This window comes from Anopheles merus, chromosome 2L, assembly GCF_017562075.2.
Source record: "Anopheles merus strain MAF chromosome 2L, AmerM5.1, whole genome shotgun sequence".
NCBI classification, from domain to species: domain Eukaryota; kingdom Metazoa; phylum Arthropoda; class Insecta; order Diptera; family Culicidae; genus Anopheles; species Anopheles merus.
Window position 1 is genome coordinate 45,173,484 of NC_054083.1, and position 16,249 is coordinate 45,189,732.

At 43.8% G+C, this 16,249-nt stretch overlaps 1 protein-coding gene across 1 annotated transcript; it reads left to right on the forward strand.

Moving 5' to 3' along the window:
• Positions 1-885: 885 nt before the first annotated feature.
• Positions 886-2,216, forward strand: LOC121592553 (angiopoietin-related protein 1-like). Its single transcript, XM_041914127.1, has 2 exons — positions 886-1,872; positions 1,945-2,216. The coding sequence occupies exons 1-2, from the start codon at positions 1,109-1,111 to the stop codon at positions 2,078-2,080; spliced, it is 900 nt and encodes a 299-aa protein (XP_041770061.1). The 5' UTR covers positions 886-1,108; the 3' UTR covers positions 2,081-2,216.
• Positions 2,217-16,249: the final 14,033 nt, after the last annotated feature.

The following is a 16,249-nucleotide window of genomic DNA, read 5'->3' on the forward strand; positions in this document are numbered from 1 at the left end:
GCGTTGGGGTTGAGGTTTTCGGGGTGCTTACACTGGGGTTTGCACGTACGAAAGAGAAACTCGGGACAATGATGAGCGCTCGACAAAGGGGACAGCAGCAACACCGTATCGGGGTTGGTTTGTAAGCGTAAGTTTACAGCAGTGGCCATACAAGGTTTGGAAGGTTTTGCGGTTGATTGTATGAATTGTGGGAGCATTCTTTTGCGGAGTTAGCTGGTGCCGGTTAGTGCAAGTATATCAATATTGATTTTGCTTTCAATTGCATCGACGATTATGAGATACTTCAGAGTTCAGAAGAGTGTACAGCAAAAGCATTTCAGTTTTGCTCAAGGTAGAGTGGACCGGTCTCGTGGTACACTCGTCAACTTGTACGACTTAACAACATGCCCGTCACGGGTTTAAGCCTCAAATGGACCGTATCCCCATACAATAAGTTACTGAAAGTCAAGTCAAGAATACCTCAAAAAATATATTTGTAAACATTCCTAGATTACGAAACACAGCATTCAAAACAGCCCCTCAGAGAAGCTTAGGACATATTATTTAATTGAATTGACCTTGCCCTACAGGGTTTTTCAAATCAAATCGATGTGGAATAACATTTTGAGCGCGACGAATAACAATGTTTACATTCGAAACTGACTTGGAAAACCTTGTATTGTATGTCCCTTATTCGTGTATTAATTTCGTTAATTAAAAACTAACAACGCTCCTCTTACACATTCTACTTCTGCTGCATTGCTCTAAATTAAATAGCAATCAGTCAGTCAAATCATAACAATTCATAACACCGGTCGATCGGTGGTAGACCACCGCATAGCGTCTTATCACTGCCACTTATTTTGCATCTCATCGTAGTATAAGAATGTATGTGTGTGTACGCCTTCAAACAGTACAGAAATGGGCAACCGATAGGAGGGGTCAGCTCAATTATGGCCAGCTCTGTGATTCCCTGGGGTTCCCAGTCCCACATCCATGCGTCGGCGATAGTGTGATTACGGTCGAGAAGATTCCTCCAATCAAATCGAATTCCTCCTACAAATCAGTGTTGGTATACAATCCGAATCGTGCAGTTGATGTTAGTTTAGTGCGCAAAACACGCCCGGAGATGCGTTCCATTCTTGGCAGCTTGTTAATACTGTTTATCATCTGTTTCGAGACTGAATCACAAGGTTCCGGCTATGGATACGAGATGATCACGGCCCGACTCGACTCGCTGCAGGGTCTGGAGTCGGATCTGCTCACCTACACCAACGACACGGTACAGCAGCTGTCCAAGATGGTACAGCTGCTCACGCGAATGCAGCTGAACGGGTCGGGCAATCCAGCAGCAGTACCGGGCTTGCCAGTGCCCGTGGGAGCGTCCTGCCGTGATGTTCCCTCCCGCGTGTCCGGCATCTATCGTATCGATCCCGACCATCCGTTCAACGAGCCGATGACGGTGCTGTGCGATCAGCAGTACGAAGGTGGCGGTTGGACCGTCATTCAGCGACGGTTCGATGGGTCGGTAAACTTCTTCCGCGACTGGCAGGACTACAAGCGTGGGTTCGGCACACTGCACGGCGAGTTTTGGCTAGGATTGGAGCAGATCTACCGGCTCACGAATGTGGCCCCGCACGAGCTGGCTGTGGTGATGGAGGATTTTGATGGAGTGAGCGTGGCGGCACGATATCAAAAGTTCCGCATCGGAGCGGAAACGTTAAACTACGGTGTGATGGAGCTGGGCAGCTGTAATCCTTGCGGTGCGGGGGATGCGATGCGGATCCATCTGAACGAAAGCTTCTCGACGTACGATCGCGATCGAAGCAAGGCGGCGTTTAACTGTGCTGCGGTGTTTAAGGGCGGCTGGTGGTTCTATCGCTGCCATCGATGGTATGTGAGAAGTGTGGGAAGTGTTGCAATTCACCTGGTATAGAGGGTACAGTGAATTTTGTATACTTTCAGCAATCTGAACGGAGAGTATCTGAAGGGAAAGTTGACCGATGCCCAGGACTCCCAGGGTTTGATGTGGATGGATTTCCGGGGGGACAAATATTCACTCAAATCAACAAAGATGATGATACGACCCATAAAGCGATAGTGCGGAGAATGAATCTGTGTTGGCTGCTACTACTTTGACCCCAAGAGGACACTGTTGCCTGTTTGTAGTGAAGAGTGATAATGTTGAGGAAGTGTGTAATATACATGTAGGAATGGTTTTGTTTTGTTCTAAAGTATGCAACGTGTTTGTTTATTTGCCGTTTTATTTTAAATGCTTCCATGAAACAAAACTAGAGATTATCAAAAGTGGCATTCCTTCCAGGCATTAGCAACGCGATTTACGGTTGAAGCGGCTTTCGCAGCCTAAGGCTCCACGATTGATATCGCTTCATATGTATCAGCTTAAAATTATTATCTCTAAATCGCTATGCTATGGAGGAAAAAAATAAACTCTTCAGTACGCTCTGAACATCTCCAATACTGACCAAAACAATATTTTGAGCATGAGAAAATAATAACAAATAGAAGTCATGTTCAAGTTCTTGAAAAAAAAACCCACCGCCTGTCTAAAAAAGACACTCTCGTGTTGTAGCAAAAGAGCACGGTAATTGAATAAGTCAAAAGTTTTTAATTAATTTTCTTCCACTCTTCTCCATTCCAAAACTTTGCATGCATGGGCGGCAAAAGCAGTACCATTAGCAAGTGGCGACAGTTTTCAGCGAGCGACACATCAGGGCAGTTGTGCTGCACTTTCTGCGAGTAGAAAAGTTTAACGCAAGGCCCCACTGCAAATGACACCGCTGCTGAGGGCGATGGTACCAGCATGATGGAAATGAAGATTAATACCTTGCTTATCCGTTTCAAGCCTCCCGGGGGATCTCGGACCGGCCATGCAAAGTCGGTGCCTGAATTTTAGCAATATGGGATTAAAATCTTAGGACAATGAACTGTCAACATGTTGCAGAACAGGGGAAAAAAGATACAAACAGCCACCACTTCAGTCACGTTTATTGCTGGATGGTTGATGATAGTTTTTACCCAGCAAAATAACTAGATCGCTACCGTATTGATTACCTCACTCACCGTATGGAGCATTGTAATTATGGTCCGCTTTCCCGCCATCAATCCCTCATGCGGTATGTGGTTTGCATGCAAGAGAGAGATTAAAAAAAAAACAACTCTCCAACCAAATATTCATTCCCGTGTAGGAGAAAATCCAAAAATAAACCGTATAAAACATTATTTCCATACTTCAACCCGGTCCCACACTCATACGAAGCTGCCCACAGAGGGATATAGCTTCGCTCGACAAAGCGTTGGTCAGAAGTGGGCCGCCATTTTTTCCCCCATCACCCATCACACACACCCATGTACAGTTCCACGAAATAAGGGGATGAGTGATTCGCATAACAAAGTCACCTACCATGATGGTGAAGTTGGTGCATATGGCTCTGCTTGCTCGCTCTCTCAGCTTCCTGTTCCACTTTTTGATTTTGCGGTTTCACTTCAATCATCCGGTGCGGTGTGGTAAAATACTTCATCACGAACGAGGTCGCATTTGAATCAAATAACAACAAAACAGAACAAAAAAAAAGAAGGAGAAAGAAAAGAAGCACAAAATCCGAAAGCATAATCCCTTTGAAACGTGAAACGTGGGTTGGGCCATGCTGTGCGGATGGATCTCTATTGTGGCAATGCAAACCTTAGTAGTTACCCTAGCAACAAAGCTGAGAGTAGAGGCTCGTTTACTTTGTTTGTTGTGCTTCCCGCTTTACATTTTTTGTTGCTGCTACTGCTGCTGCTGCTCTTCATTTTGTCTGCACTACTTCCTAATATGAAAAATTCCATGTATGCTGTGTGCGTGTGTGTGTGTGTGTGTGTGTGTGTGTGTGTGTGTGTGTGTGGGGGGGCGATGCGCAATGCCGAGCCCGCGTTGTCTTGTCGGTGTAATGATGTGAAGTCACTTGCTGTGCCGGTGAAACGTCACGTAACAAATGGCGACCGACAAAGGCAAGAATAATAGAGCGTAAAATGTTCTAGTTGCCCTCCTGCTGGCCTGGCTCCCCGCCATTCCTTCCCGTCACCATTTGCTTTATCTGCTTTTGTAGTGCGGTGTGTGTAATGGTAGCGCGATCGTGCAAACGTGGGGTCCGTGGGGTCAGATTTGTTGTCGCGTAAGGAGTGTGCTTGAACGAGGGAATTGCTTTGATGTGGAGCAGTTGTGGGTTATTTTGTTAAGTGAGATGCGGAAAAAACGGAAAACAGTGTTCATATCCCACAGAGAAAGATATTACAAAATTGAAATAAATTTTCCATAAATCGATCGAAAGATTTATATAATTAAAAATAAAACCTCTACATTCACATTTTACATATACAAAACCTCTTCCATCCTAGAACTTTTATAAGAGTTGTTCCAAAAAGCTGTTCCAAAAGTTGATCCTATTGAAAAATAAGTATAAAAAAAGTGTCTGGAAATATAATTAAAACTCTTTTCAGCAGAAAAAATGCCTCATGCTACCTCCACACTGATATGGGGAAAATTGGTCATATAGCTTCAGCAACAACAACAAAAAAACACATAACACTTGTGCTACAATCTTTACGATCCATTATTTAATAGTAGCACAACTCAGCACGGAGACACTGGCAGCAATGGAGCGAAAAGTTTTTTTTGTTACTCGCTTTCTTTGCCTACCATTTGTGCCACCTACCTACCGGTTACGCGCGAACTGGCAATTAATTTCCCCACAGGTTGATGGAGTATTATTATCTCAAGCCAGGACAACACCACCACCGGCGCGCGTGCACCATCGGGGCGCGCCCGGGCGGTGCACAAGTTGAAAGGACACCCATGGAAGATGTGATAACGAAATTAAATGCACGGTGGCACTCACCTTCCTCCCACAACGGGCCCCCAAATCGAAAAGGTGTGCAGCAGGACGAGCTGTTTTTTGTTGCATTCCCCCACCTTTTTGTTATTAATTTGCACCACACTGCACTGTCCTCCTTGGAGCTTTCCCTTCCCTTTCCAATTCGTACTTGATGAAGCGAATATTACCACAGCAGCTAAATTGTGCTGCCGGCACGAACGTGGGGCCAATTTTTCCTCCTGCTCTGCCCGGTTGGTGGCGTTTGAAACCATTTTTTTCGAAGCGATATCTATCCGGTTGTGGATTTTTTGTTTGTTTCCCACCTTTATGTCTATTGCTTTCTATTTTTTCTCATTCCATCCCACTTGTACAAATGACTAAAATGACTTTTAAAACAACCAGCAAAGCAAAAGGTTTAAGATTACGATACAGCAACACCGGTCGCGCTGACTCTCTAGTAGCAAGGAATGAAAAGTGTTTGGTTACATGGTGCTCGACATTTTTCTTTTTCTTTTGCACTGTTTGCCCGTCGTCTGTTTGCAAGATACACGTGTCTCGTCGTTAAGTTTTATTTTCCTATCCTTCCCTTTTAAGCGTTATTCTACCAGGGCATGGGAATATAAATAGATGGGAAAACCACACGGGAAATGGCAAGAAAGGTTAATGGTGTTATCGTTTGCGAGGTGGAACCACAAAACGGGCAAGAAAGAAGAAAAAAAAAGCACATCACCAACAGAAGCAAAGCCAATGATGGCAAGATGTAGTTACTGTGCCAGTACGCGAACGGATGCTGTTGAATTTTACAACGTTTAACAACGTCCTTTGCGCAGTTGAGTGAGAACGGGGATTGCAGTTTTAGCGGCCCTTTGTGCACATGTTGTTATGTATTTTGTATGTTTTATGCAGTGCGCTCTTGTGAAACTAATTAATAATGATGAGAAATGGTGATTACTGTAATTAGTTTTACATTAATATAGCACACATATTATTATTAATTGTGCGCGCAGCTTTTAGTACAACTTTAGTACAAAGAAGGACTCCACACAACAATAACTAGAAAACAATGCACGGTTTCTACTTCTCTTCCAGTTTAATAAACTGCAGCAAACTATGTCACAACCTTAACCAAGTCATGCATATCATGTGGTTGTGACGCATACAGCATCATTAAATCCCGCTACATGCTCCCTTGGCAGGAAGTTTTTCCACAGCTCAAATTCCATCGCTGCAAACATTTTAACATACCGAAAGGGAGAAGAAAAAAATCTAGATCCACTTACTCCTTCGCCATTTCTTTTTGCTTTGCACAAAGAGTAGAAAAAGTTGTGCTTAAGCCACCCACAATAATGCTGCGTGCATTTTCTTATTCCCCGTCCCCAACGCAGCTCCGGCTTGCGCTCGGTTATGGATTTTGATTTCGGGTTTCACACAACGTTGAAAGTCGGTTAAAAGTTGTTCGCAAGCAACTTTGGGGAAGCAATTTATGCAGTCGTGGGGTTTTTTTTTTGCTTTGTTTTGTTTGAAGGATTGTTGAGAATTGTTGAAATTGCACTGCAGTCAACACCGCGAAGGTAATGCGTATCGCAATGAATGGAAGTTGACGGATGATGCATTTGGTTGAAAACGTTCAACGATGTGGTTGGCTGAATACTTTCATGTTGTGTTGATTGTTTTTTTTATATTGAAACGAAATTTCAAGCATTTATTCTCATTTGCAAACAGAAATAACCAAGCACCATCTACAACACATAACATAAATCAACTATCACCCCAATGTCAGCTAGCAGCATCCTCTCTCGATTTAAATTTCATAACAGCTTCAACAACTTTCCCCTTTTGCGAGCGGCAAACAAACACAAAAAATCATGGCACAGGATAGCCCCGATAAACGTTAATTAATATAAAACTGAAATTAAAACAAAAAGCACTGTCACCTCCGATGGCAGCACAGTTCCCTTTCGCCCAGTAGCCGGTGCTGCACTAGGTGTTTATGTTGTGCTTGTTCGCGTTTGCTATATACTTACGCACCCCGCCGCTTTCCCAAACTCCCAACTGGTTGGTACCGATTGCAGCAGTAGAGCGAAACAGCGACACTAGGTACCCCCCCTTCCCTCGCCCGCGGTGGCTTTTTCAGAGCCTGGTTTTAGAGCGGAAAGACAGCAGCTTTCATTGGCAGCTGGCAGGCGTAGCGACCGTGGCGGCTAGGGCCAATTTGTGCTGTCAGAAATTTATTTAATTTCATTTTATCTTTCTTTTTATTTCCCCTTCTCCGCACATTTGCTGCATACGGTGCGCGAAATACACAAATGTTACCAAGCACAAAACGTCCTATTCACTTAACGGTAGTTATCGGGTCATTGGCAAAATTGTTTGAGAGTGAGAGATAAAAAATATAACAATAACAATTGCGCATCCCAAAACACTTGCTACGCGTGAGTGTGTAGTGGACATTGTTCTAATAAGAGCGGGGCATTCATGCCGCTATTTGTTTTTATCGGTAAAACTCGGTAGTGGAACAAAAAGTGTAGCTTTTGTGAAATTTAATGATTTGAAAACAAAAGTGCAACTTGATTGTTATGGTTATACTAACAACCGGGTATTGCAAAGCGTATCATAAGGGAATAGTGGGGCACTTCACGATTCTAGTCAGTTTTTTGTACGGAGTTTGACAGTTGGAAGCTGAAATCATGTAAACTTCTTCTATTTGGCGTAACGTCCTACGCGGATATGCCGGCCTATACAGGCTTTCGAGACTTAATTCATTATCACGCAGCCGGATAGTCAATCCTTGCTACGGGGGGACGGTCCATTCTAGGCTTGAACCCATGACGGGGGCATGTTAATGAGCCGTACGAGTTGACCACTGTACCACGGGACCGCCCCAAAAATCATGTAAACACTCCATACAAAATCACACACAAAACTAGCCTGCAATTTTCACGCTAGATTTTTCTAGCCTCAAAGCAAAAATTAGATTCGAGTACCTGCTCGAGAAAAATGGCAAAACATGGTGGTGTTTACATTTATCCCAAGGTGCATTAAAGAGGACTGGTGATGGAAACCAAATTCAAAGTGTATGTAATCTAGGTGGTATCATAGCATGTTTTTTATAACCAAAGTTGAACATTACTTTTTGACAGGATGGGTGAAAACTTTTGTTCAAACAAGCTTTCTAGAGGCTTAACGAATACACAAAACACTTATAAAATCTTCATTCAGAAACAGAAGCGATAATAATTAGCCTTCTAAATGCATACACTTTGGGACAAGCCCACCTGTATATTATACCCACTTAGATAGCTGCTCGAAAACTGCTAAACAATGCAAACAGCTGACAGGCTGAAATTTCAGCCTACGCACTTAAAACGGGAAAAGGGCCCCAGTAACAGAAGAAAAACAGTTAGAATTTCTCGGGATGCTTTTATGTACAATATTTAGTAAATTAACTTGTGAATAAAAACATCATAAAATGGAAAAAAAAACTATAATTGGATATTCTTCTAAAGCTTTCTTCAAATGCATTTAAGTGACTTTTAATTTCACTGATTCAATCTTTCCTATTCACTTCCTACCCTGAACTATGGCTGAACGCGAAGAAGCAGAAATTATTTATCCCAGATTATAACTAACTAAATTGAAATTCAAACTTTTATTCCCTACCAACTTGTTCGAAAGTAGTGAGAAGAACTACTTCCCAATCCGGCAAACTATTTTACCGCACAAAAGGCAACGGCAAGAAATGGCATGGAAACAGAAAATGCTGCCCACTGTGTGCTGGTGGATAGTAAAGTCCGGAAACTTTTCCAACCGTAAATCGGCCAAACCGACAGTCATTCTTACACCCTTCGTTCCGGGAATAGGTTAGTTGTTTTCTCTCTCCCTCTCTCTCTCTCTCTCTCTCTCTCTCTCTCTCTCATTCTTTGGTACACCACACCCTGTAACCAAGGTGCAAGGAACAAGGTGCAATCGATCTTGTTCGCTTGACCGAACGGGAGCGTAAAACCAGGAAAGGACGGGAATGTTTATACATCACATTGGTGCTGGGATAAAAAAGTTAAAAGTGGTAATCGATATCACCGCCGGTCAGAAAGTTGATCGCAGGCACATCACAAACCAACACGAAAAAAAAGGGTCACCGGGTGGAACGGGTGGGAGGTTGTGTGTTATTTGGTCTGAGTGTTCAACGCTGAGCTAACTGTATTTATGATTGATTCATCGATATGGCACACACTCACACTCCCGTTTGGCAATAAAATTGAGGTGGCCGATATGGTCCTCCCGCAAACACACACACACACACACACACACACACACACACACACACACACACACACACACACACACACACACACACACACACACACACACACACACACAGACACTGTTGAATGTTTATTTATCCTTGGTCAATATTTATTTACGGTAGCTTTTCCGACCCAGCGGACGGTGAAGGTGTTTGCATAGGTAAACACTTCACGAGCTTTGCACAGGCCTGTCCAGCATTTGCAAAGCGAAAAGTTAGTCCACTAACTTGTCTAGTGATTGCCGTTGGCCAAATTACGGATCGTTTGTTTTAAAGATGCTGCGATAGCTTTAAGCTGCTAAATGAATACTCCCACCGGCTGGGAGCGAAACGAACGTAGCAAGATTTTTCCCACCCACAAAATTACACCCGGGAAAGCTTATGCAAACCGGGGCTGTACCGTGCTGTATCGTGCCAGAAATCACGCACTTTACGATATGCCGATAAAAGTTAAGCCCAGCAAATTGTGCCGGTTTCACGATACCGAGCTGCTGATAAAGGAAAATCCTCCAGACAGACTCCAGGCAATATAAAAGTTAAAATCCTCCCGGCGATCGGTGGTCGGTGGCGTCGGCGACTCGAAAGCCGAATCGAAAGCCATTCCCACGCGGAAGCGCGCAAGACAGCCGGAGCGCAATTGTGAGTATGATTTATGAAAATACTGCAAAGCGGCGACCGCTTTCAACGCGCCCTCTTTTCACTGCAAAGACTGGGGGAATGAAACTGTAGCTTACCGCGACGGGACGCGAAGGGGACGCGTGTGCTTCGGGGTTTCACGTCCGATTTGAACCACAGAAGGTCAAAATTATCTGTTTGTGTTAGGTCCCCTTGCTTTGGGAAACTTTTTAAAACGGATGTGTTTTTGTTGCAACCCACTCACCCCACTCCTCGACTTATCTTTTTCAGCCGGTGTAAAACAAAACGGAAGAATTTTATTTCCCTTTCACAGAATGGACGGAAAAATATGCTGCCCTTCTTTGTTCTCTGGCAAAGCAGTTGGGGCATGTTAATGAGATGTCCGATTACTTTTGGGGTTCGTTTTTAAATGGTTTACATTTGGGGATGGGTCCTTTTGTACCTTGGATACATTTGTTACACTGCTAAAGATTTATGTTTGGTGATTTGAACGGGTTTTGATAAAATATTAAATATATCTAATCAAATTTCTATTTAAAAAAAATAAATGTTATCAATAAATCAATTTCTGCTTTTATAAAACAGTTAAAAAGAAAAAAAAAGTAAACACCTCTCCTAATCCAATCCCCTACAGCAAACCCACAAAATGATCTGATTAGATGCTTACTAAAGTGACTGATTGACAGCTGATTATGAAAGGCGATTAAATCACAAAATGGCGTTCGGAGGCTGTGAGTGATGCGCTTGAACAACCGCTTGATTGACGTGTCAAGAACAGTTGATTTGATCAGATTTAGACGATTAATCAATTTTAAAGGCTGTGTGTGTGTGTGTGTGTGTGGTAGTATTTTATAAGCTCTCAGTTGGGCTGCTACTTCACACCACCATATCAATGTGTTTGAGGATCGCTTTGTTTGGAGCATTAAGACCGGGGGACATTGTCCGTACTCGCTAGTGTAATTTCGATTTTCTCTAGCGCATCTGGCGGCGGCTGTCCGAAGCATTTAGCCAAACAATTTGGAGCCGTTTCAGATAATATGTTATTTTTTCATGTTTTTTACTTAAACTGAACTCGAGAAGCTTTGTAATTGAAAGGTGAATATGTAGTGCAAGTATTTCAGCCATTTTCGCATCGAAAAATGATGAAAATAATACTTGTTTTGAGATCCGACACGACCATTTCCTCGATGATAAAAAAGCTTTTACCAGCCGCCGCTAGATGCGCCAGTGAAAATCGAAATTACACTAGCGAGTACGGATAATGTCCCCCGGCCTTTACATTTCGAATAATACAGTGAAATCTCTCCAAGTTGTAGTTCCTTCAAGATTTGAATTGTCTCTTTAACATGCACATTTTGACGGTACCATCATAGTCCATACATTTTATGTCTCTTCAAGTCAGTCACGAGTCAAATAGTTCATGTTGATGTATATTTCACCTCGTCTGACCGTACTTGGTAAGCTGACGGTCACTTGAAGATGCACCGTAGAGAGTCTTCGCTATAGTTAGTTTATTACGAATAGTTACAAATAATTTCCATCGTTAGCCTGCAAGTCATATCTCAGATCTTACATGTAAAAGTTGGTGTGAAGCTTTGCAACTGATAGTACAAAGCTCTTCCTCAGAAATAAATTGTAACTTTTACAAGTACTACTAACTAGGCACAAACAGGCAGGTTCATCAAAGAAACCGCTGGCTCGACGCTTTCACTTTACAATTTATTTCCCAAAAGTCACTCTAAAAGCAGCATGTTGGTACCGTCTGCGCGTAAATAAAACACTCTGCAATACCGGAGGTCGTGACGCGAGTACACTAATTAAAACCTAACCGTACCGACCGTTCCCGTGGCAGCTAGCTTATTAGCACCGGTGCCATTGGGTCCACCGGTACGCACGGTACAATCCGTCGCAATGGTGCGCACAAAATGGTAAAGAAACTCGCCCGAAAGTCGTGTTATCAACGCCTTTACAGCAGCGCCAGCATTTATTGCTGCCTTCTGCCATGGGACGGGCGCACAAGCACACCAATTTGTCATCATCAGCGACGTTGCGTTAGTAGCATTATTATAATAATCATTATCCTTCCGAGAGTGTCCGCTAGTGGGTGCGCTCCCTCGATGGAGAGGGACAGGTGCTGCTCTTTGATGCAAACTTTGCTTCCGGTTGTACAATCAACCGGCGAACAGTCGGAGCCGGAATGACTAACGAGTTGCCGGCGTGTTCCTTCGAGCGGGGTATTTTGGGGAAGCTTGGCAACTTGGCTGCTGTTTCGCAGGTATGATTAATATTCATGCAAATATAAACACACACACACACACACACACACACACACACACACACACACACACACACACACACACACACACAAACAGTCCAAAAGAGGAGTGGATGGAAAGAGGAGAAGGAATTATAAAAGTGCGTTCATGAAATTTGGTGCGTTTCCAAGGTCACAGTTACAGCAGGAGTTTATCCAATCTTGCTAATGCGAGCTCAGCTGGCAGCAGAAAAACGCGTTGAAGCGAATGGTAATGTTGTAAAATAATAAGCACTTCGTAAAAGTAGCACCTATTTTTTCGCTGGTCCCATTTTTGCACCTCAGTACACTCCAAAACACACACACACCCAATCGACAACTGGCGGAAAAGTGGAAGAAAGTGGTAGGAACAAAAAATAAAACAGACCGGCGGGTTATGTCGCTGTGAATGTTTTATAAATTTCGACAGATAACTGCACAGTTCGCAAACTTTCCCAACAAAACTCGATCCTACGGCTGGCGCTTTGATGGTGTGGCGGTAAAATCGTACAGCGGTTCGTTTGCTGAAGATGCGAGAACAATTTATAAAACAAAAAAGAAAGTGGGGTGACAAATCGAACCGAGAGCCCATTATGTTTCGCTTCCTTTAGGGGGTGGAAAAAACTTTTGCCCCTAATAAATACCATCCTTTCACGGTAGTACAGTAGGAGTTGAATGGTATTCCCTCCCAAAAAAGCTGTCGTAGTGACTTTGCAACCCAGTTTTGTCCCTCCCCCCTTTTCAACTCTTTCGGTAGAACTAGTGTTGGAGTAGTTCAGCCTTTGAGCTTTTGATGTTTTTTTTTTTTAAATATTCTTCTTACTCCATTCCTTCTGCTTCCCTCGAAGTAGTTTGTCAGCAGAAACAAATGCAATTAATTTTCATCTAAATCTTAATGCACCCGAAAGTGCAGACGAACCCCGGTGGCACGAGGTGTTTCAACCTTTCGGTTGGGTGTTGGGAGCATTGTCTGCTACAGTTCTGCTGATGCTGGTGGTACAAAAACCGGCAGACCGACAGCAGACAGGCGAACTGGGTGTCGAAGGCGGGCTGTTCATTTGCAGCAAACTTGTTCGCTTTTGAGACATAACTGGATTAATTTGACGTCAAGGCACCTTTTCGCCCTTTATTGTTTGTCGGCAAGAAAGGTTGCTGGTAAGATGTGAAAAAGTGAGATTTTCATCCTGGCCTTGGGGAATGAGCAATGTGTGTGTGTGTGTGTGCCTGGGGAGGTGTGAAAGTAGTTTGGAGTAGGTTTCACGAAAAGTTTTGCAACGCATCACAGTAGCATTTTTTGTTTAGACTTTCAATAAATAGCACATCAAGAGAAACTTTATCAGGTCCTTTACCGTAAAATCAATTATACACTAATACTTATTCTGAAACTGATAGCAATTCTTCCAATCATACTGATATTGGAACAGATTCTGAAGTTACAAGCCCATCCTGGAACTGTTCCTATACCCTTAACTATACAAGAACTTATTCAGTACCTGATACCGAAGCGAAATAGATCCAGGAATTAATCACAAACCTATACCAGTGGCAAACTTTACGACCGTAAGAGCCAAATTCTACAAAAATGTTCGTAGAGTTTCACGTGAAGAGCCAAATTGTTAAACCAAGAGCAAAAATGCGTGAAAGTTTTATGAAATATATGAACGGTTATGAGCCACCATCTCGATATCAAAGAGCCACATACGGCTCGCGAGCTGGACTTTGCCAATCCTGAAATTGATCTTCAACCTATACCAATTCTGTGATAGATTCTGAATTGATACCTATTCTAGCACTACTCCTGATCTCATATCGGCGTTCGAAATGCCCCTGATGCTATCCAGATACTCGAACTACTCTAGATGTAGGCTATACAACTGATTCTGAACTTATACCGGGTCTAGGCGATATAAAGAACCTATACTGATCATGGAACTTATCCATAACCTATATTGACCTTGGAATTGATTCTGAAACCATGCCACTCTTAGACCTGCTACATTTTTAATTGTTATCAAGAATTGTACCTGTACCTGCACTTCAGCTAGGAAATGTATCGCTAACATGTCTTGGTCTAAGAACTGATCTGAACCTTCTCCATACCTTACTCCATTAATGGTGAAGGAACCACTCCCAGCAGCAGTTCCTTCAAAAACTAAGAATACAAATTTAGCCATCCAAGTAGTCAGACAATATCAAAAGTAGTACGCGTTACTTCATATCAGATTTTATATAGCGACGACGATAAACGGACCCAAATCAGTTCTACCGCGCAAACACCATCACTTTCCGGTCAACCTAATACGCCCCGGTGTGTAATGAAAGGATACGCTCAACCCCCCCCCCCTTCCTCCCCGGCCCGCAATAAACCTGATGCCTTCCACCCAGACACTGCGCGTCACACACGGGGGAGCACTTTTATTTAGTTCAATTTTATATCGTGCAGCACACACAGAGCACAAAGAAGCTGGGCTGACGAAAGCACAATGAAAGGATAAGAAACTCAACTACCGGTGTGATGTGCTTCATTTACTTACCGGATGGGACCGTTACGTTTGCCCTTTGCGAGCTCGCTCCCTCGCGGTGTCTAAAACCCCCACGCTGTGCAGAGCCGTTCTTCTTTATGAAGGGTGAGATAGCTGCTTCCGAACGATATGTGTGTGTGCAGCAGCAACTACATCAACAAGGCTTACTAGGTACAGCGAGGTGAACTAAATCGCGGGGACGCACATTTGCTCTCATCGGCCCAGTCCCGGCCTGCTACGCTTGCTACGAGATTTTGGCAGATTGTTTTTTCTTCCCTTCGCCTCCGCCATTCCAGTGTGTCATTCCCGACGAACTCGTTTATCTTTTTCATGGAGGCACTGTATTTCTTTTCTTTCTTTCTTTTTTCCGGGCATAATTCGCGTGCTGCCTGTATAACCTCTCGCACTTGCTTCCGGTCTGCAAGCAAGTGGCAGGAGCGGACAATTTACGCTTCCGGAGAAGCGGTAACGCGGCTCGATTTTATCAGTGGCTCACGCGTGAATGGTTTTAGCGATCTCACGTTAGCGATGGAGCTTAGCGGAAAATAAAACAGGCCGGCGGGAAGCCTTGCTCGGCCTCCGGGGGTTGTTTTTCGTGCTCTCCTTCTTCATTTTTTCTTCTTCTTGTTGAAAGCAATGAGGCTGCGTAGATTGTTTGAGCCACAGTTCGCGCCCTGCTCCAAAGCAAGGCGGACGATCGGTGCGCGTGTATGGAAATGGAAAATTTCATAACCCACACCTCCCATTTACTCCGGGTGGCCACAACATCTACACTCCCTATCAGCAAGTATAAACGCTTCTTCTTTTGCTTCTTCTGGCAAGCTTATATCTCCCCTCGTGCATCGTTGGAAGGGAAGCACCAACGAGCAAAAACAGAGGAAATTGTTACAATAAATATCCTTCAGCAATTTCGTCAGCCCCTAATACCGACCGGTGGGTGTGGTGCGTTTACTTCATCACGCGGGCGCCCGGTGACGTTCTTTTAAATTTTCTCACCCCATCCCTCTTGCCTCCATCCTTCCCACCCATACCCGTCTGTGGAAGGTGAATTAGCATATTTTATCTTCGGTCGGTGTGGTCGATTTGCAAACGGGACGGTAACGACGCCGGGCCGGGTGCATGATGCCAAGTGGAAAAGTAATAATAAACCATGGCTCGTTGCGTGCCATCGACACGGGGAACCGGGAATGGGAGGCGGGCAATTTCGGAGGGTTGCGGGCTGTTTCGATTCCAATGGCTGGCTGAAGCAAGGGGAGCGTGAGGGTACATGGAGGAAGAAATTACATCAACTTTGAATTCAGACAGCTTTCCATATCAAATGGATGAGCGAGAACAGTTAGTACCAGCTCGCTGCACGTAGCGAGAAAAGTATGCACCCCAAACCCAGCCCACGACTGACACTGGCACGCAACTTTCCTCGTAAATAATAGCTCGGCATTTTTGGATTGCTACAGTGTTTCGGAAGGTGATGGCAGTCTGATATACACGGGGGAACGCAGTTAAACGTTTAATGATTCGCATTCCCCCGGGTTGAGAAATTGTTTCCGCTTCGCAGGTAAATGAGTTTATATTTGATTTATGATTTTTGTATGTTTTTTTTCTTTGCGCTTCATTTCGAAAGCACTGTGCCAGGGAGCTAATG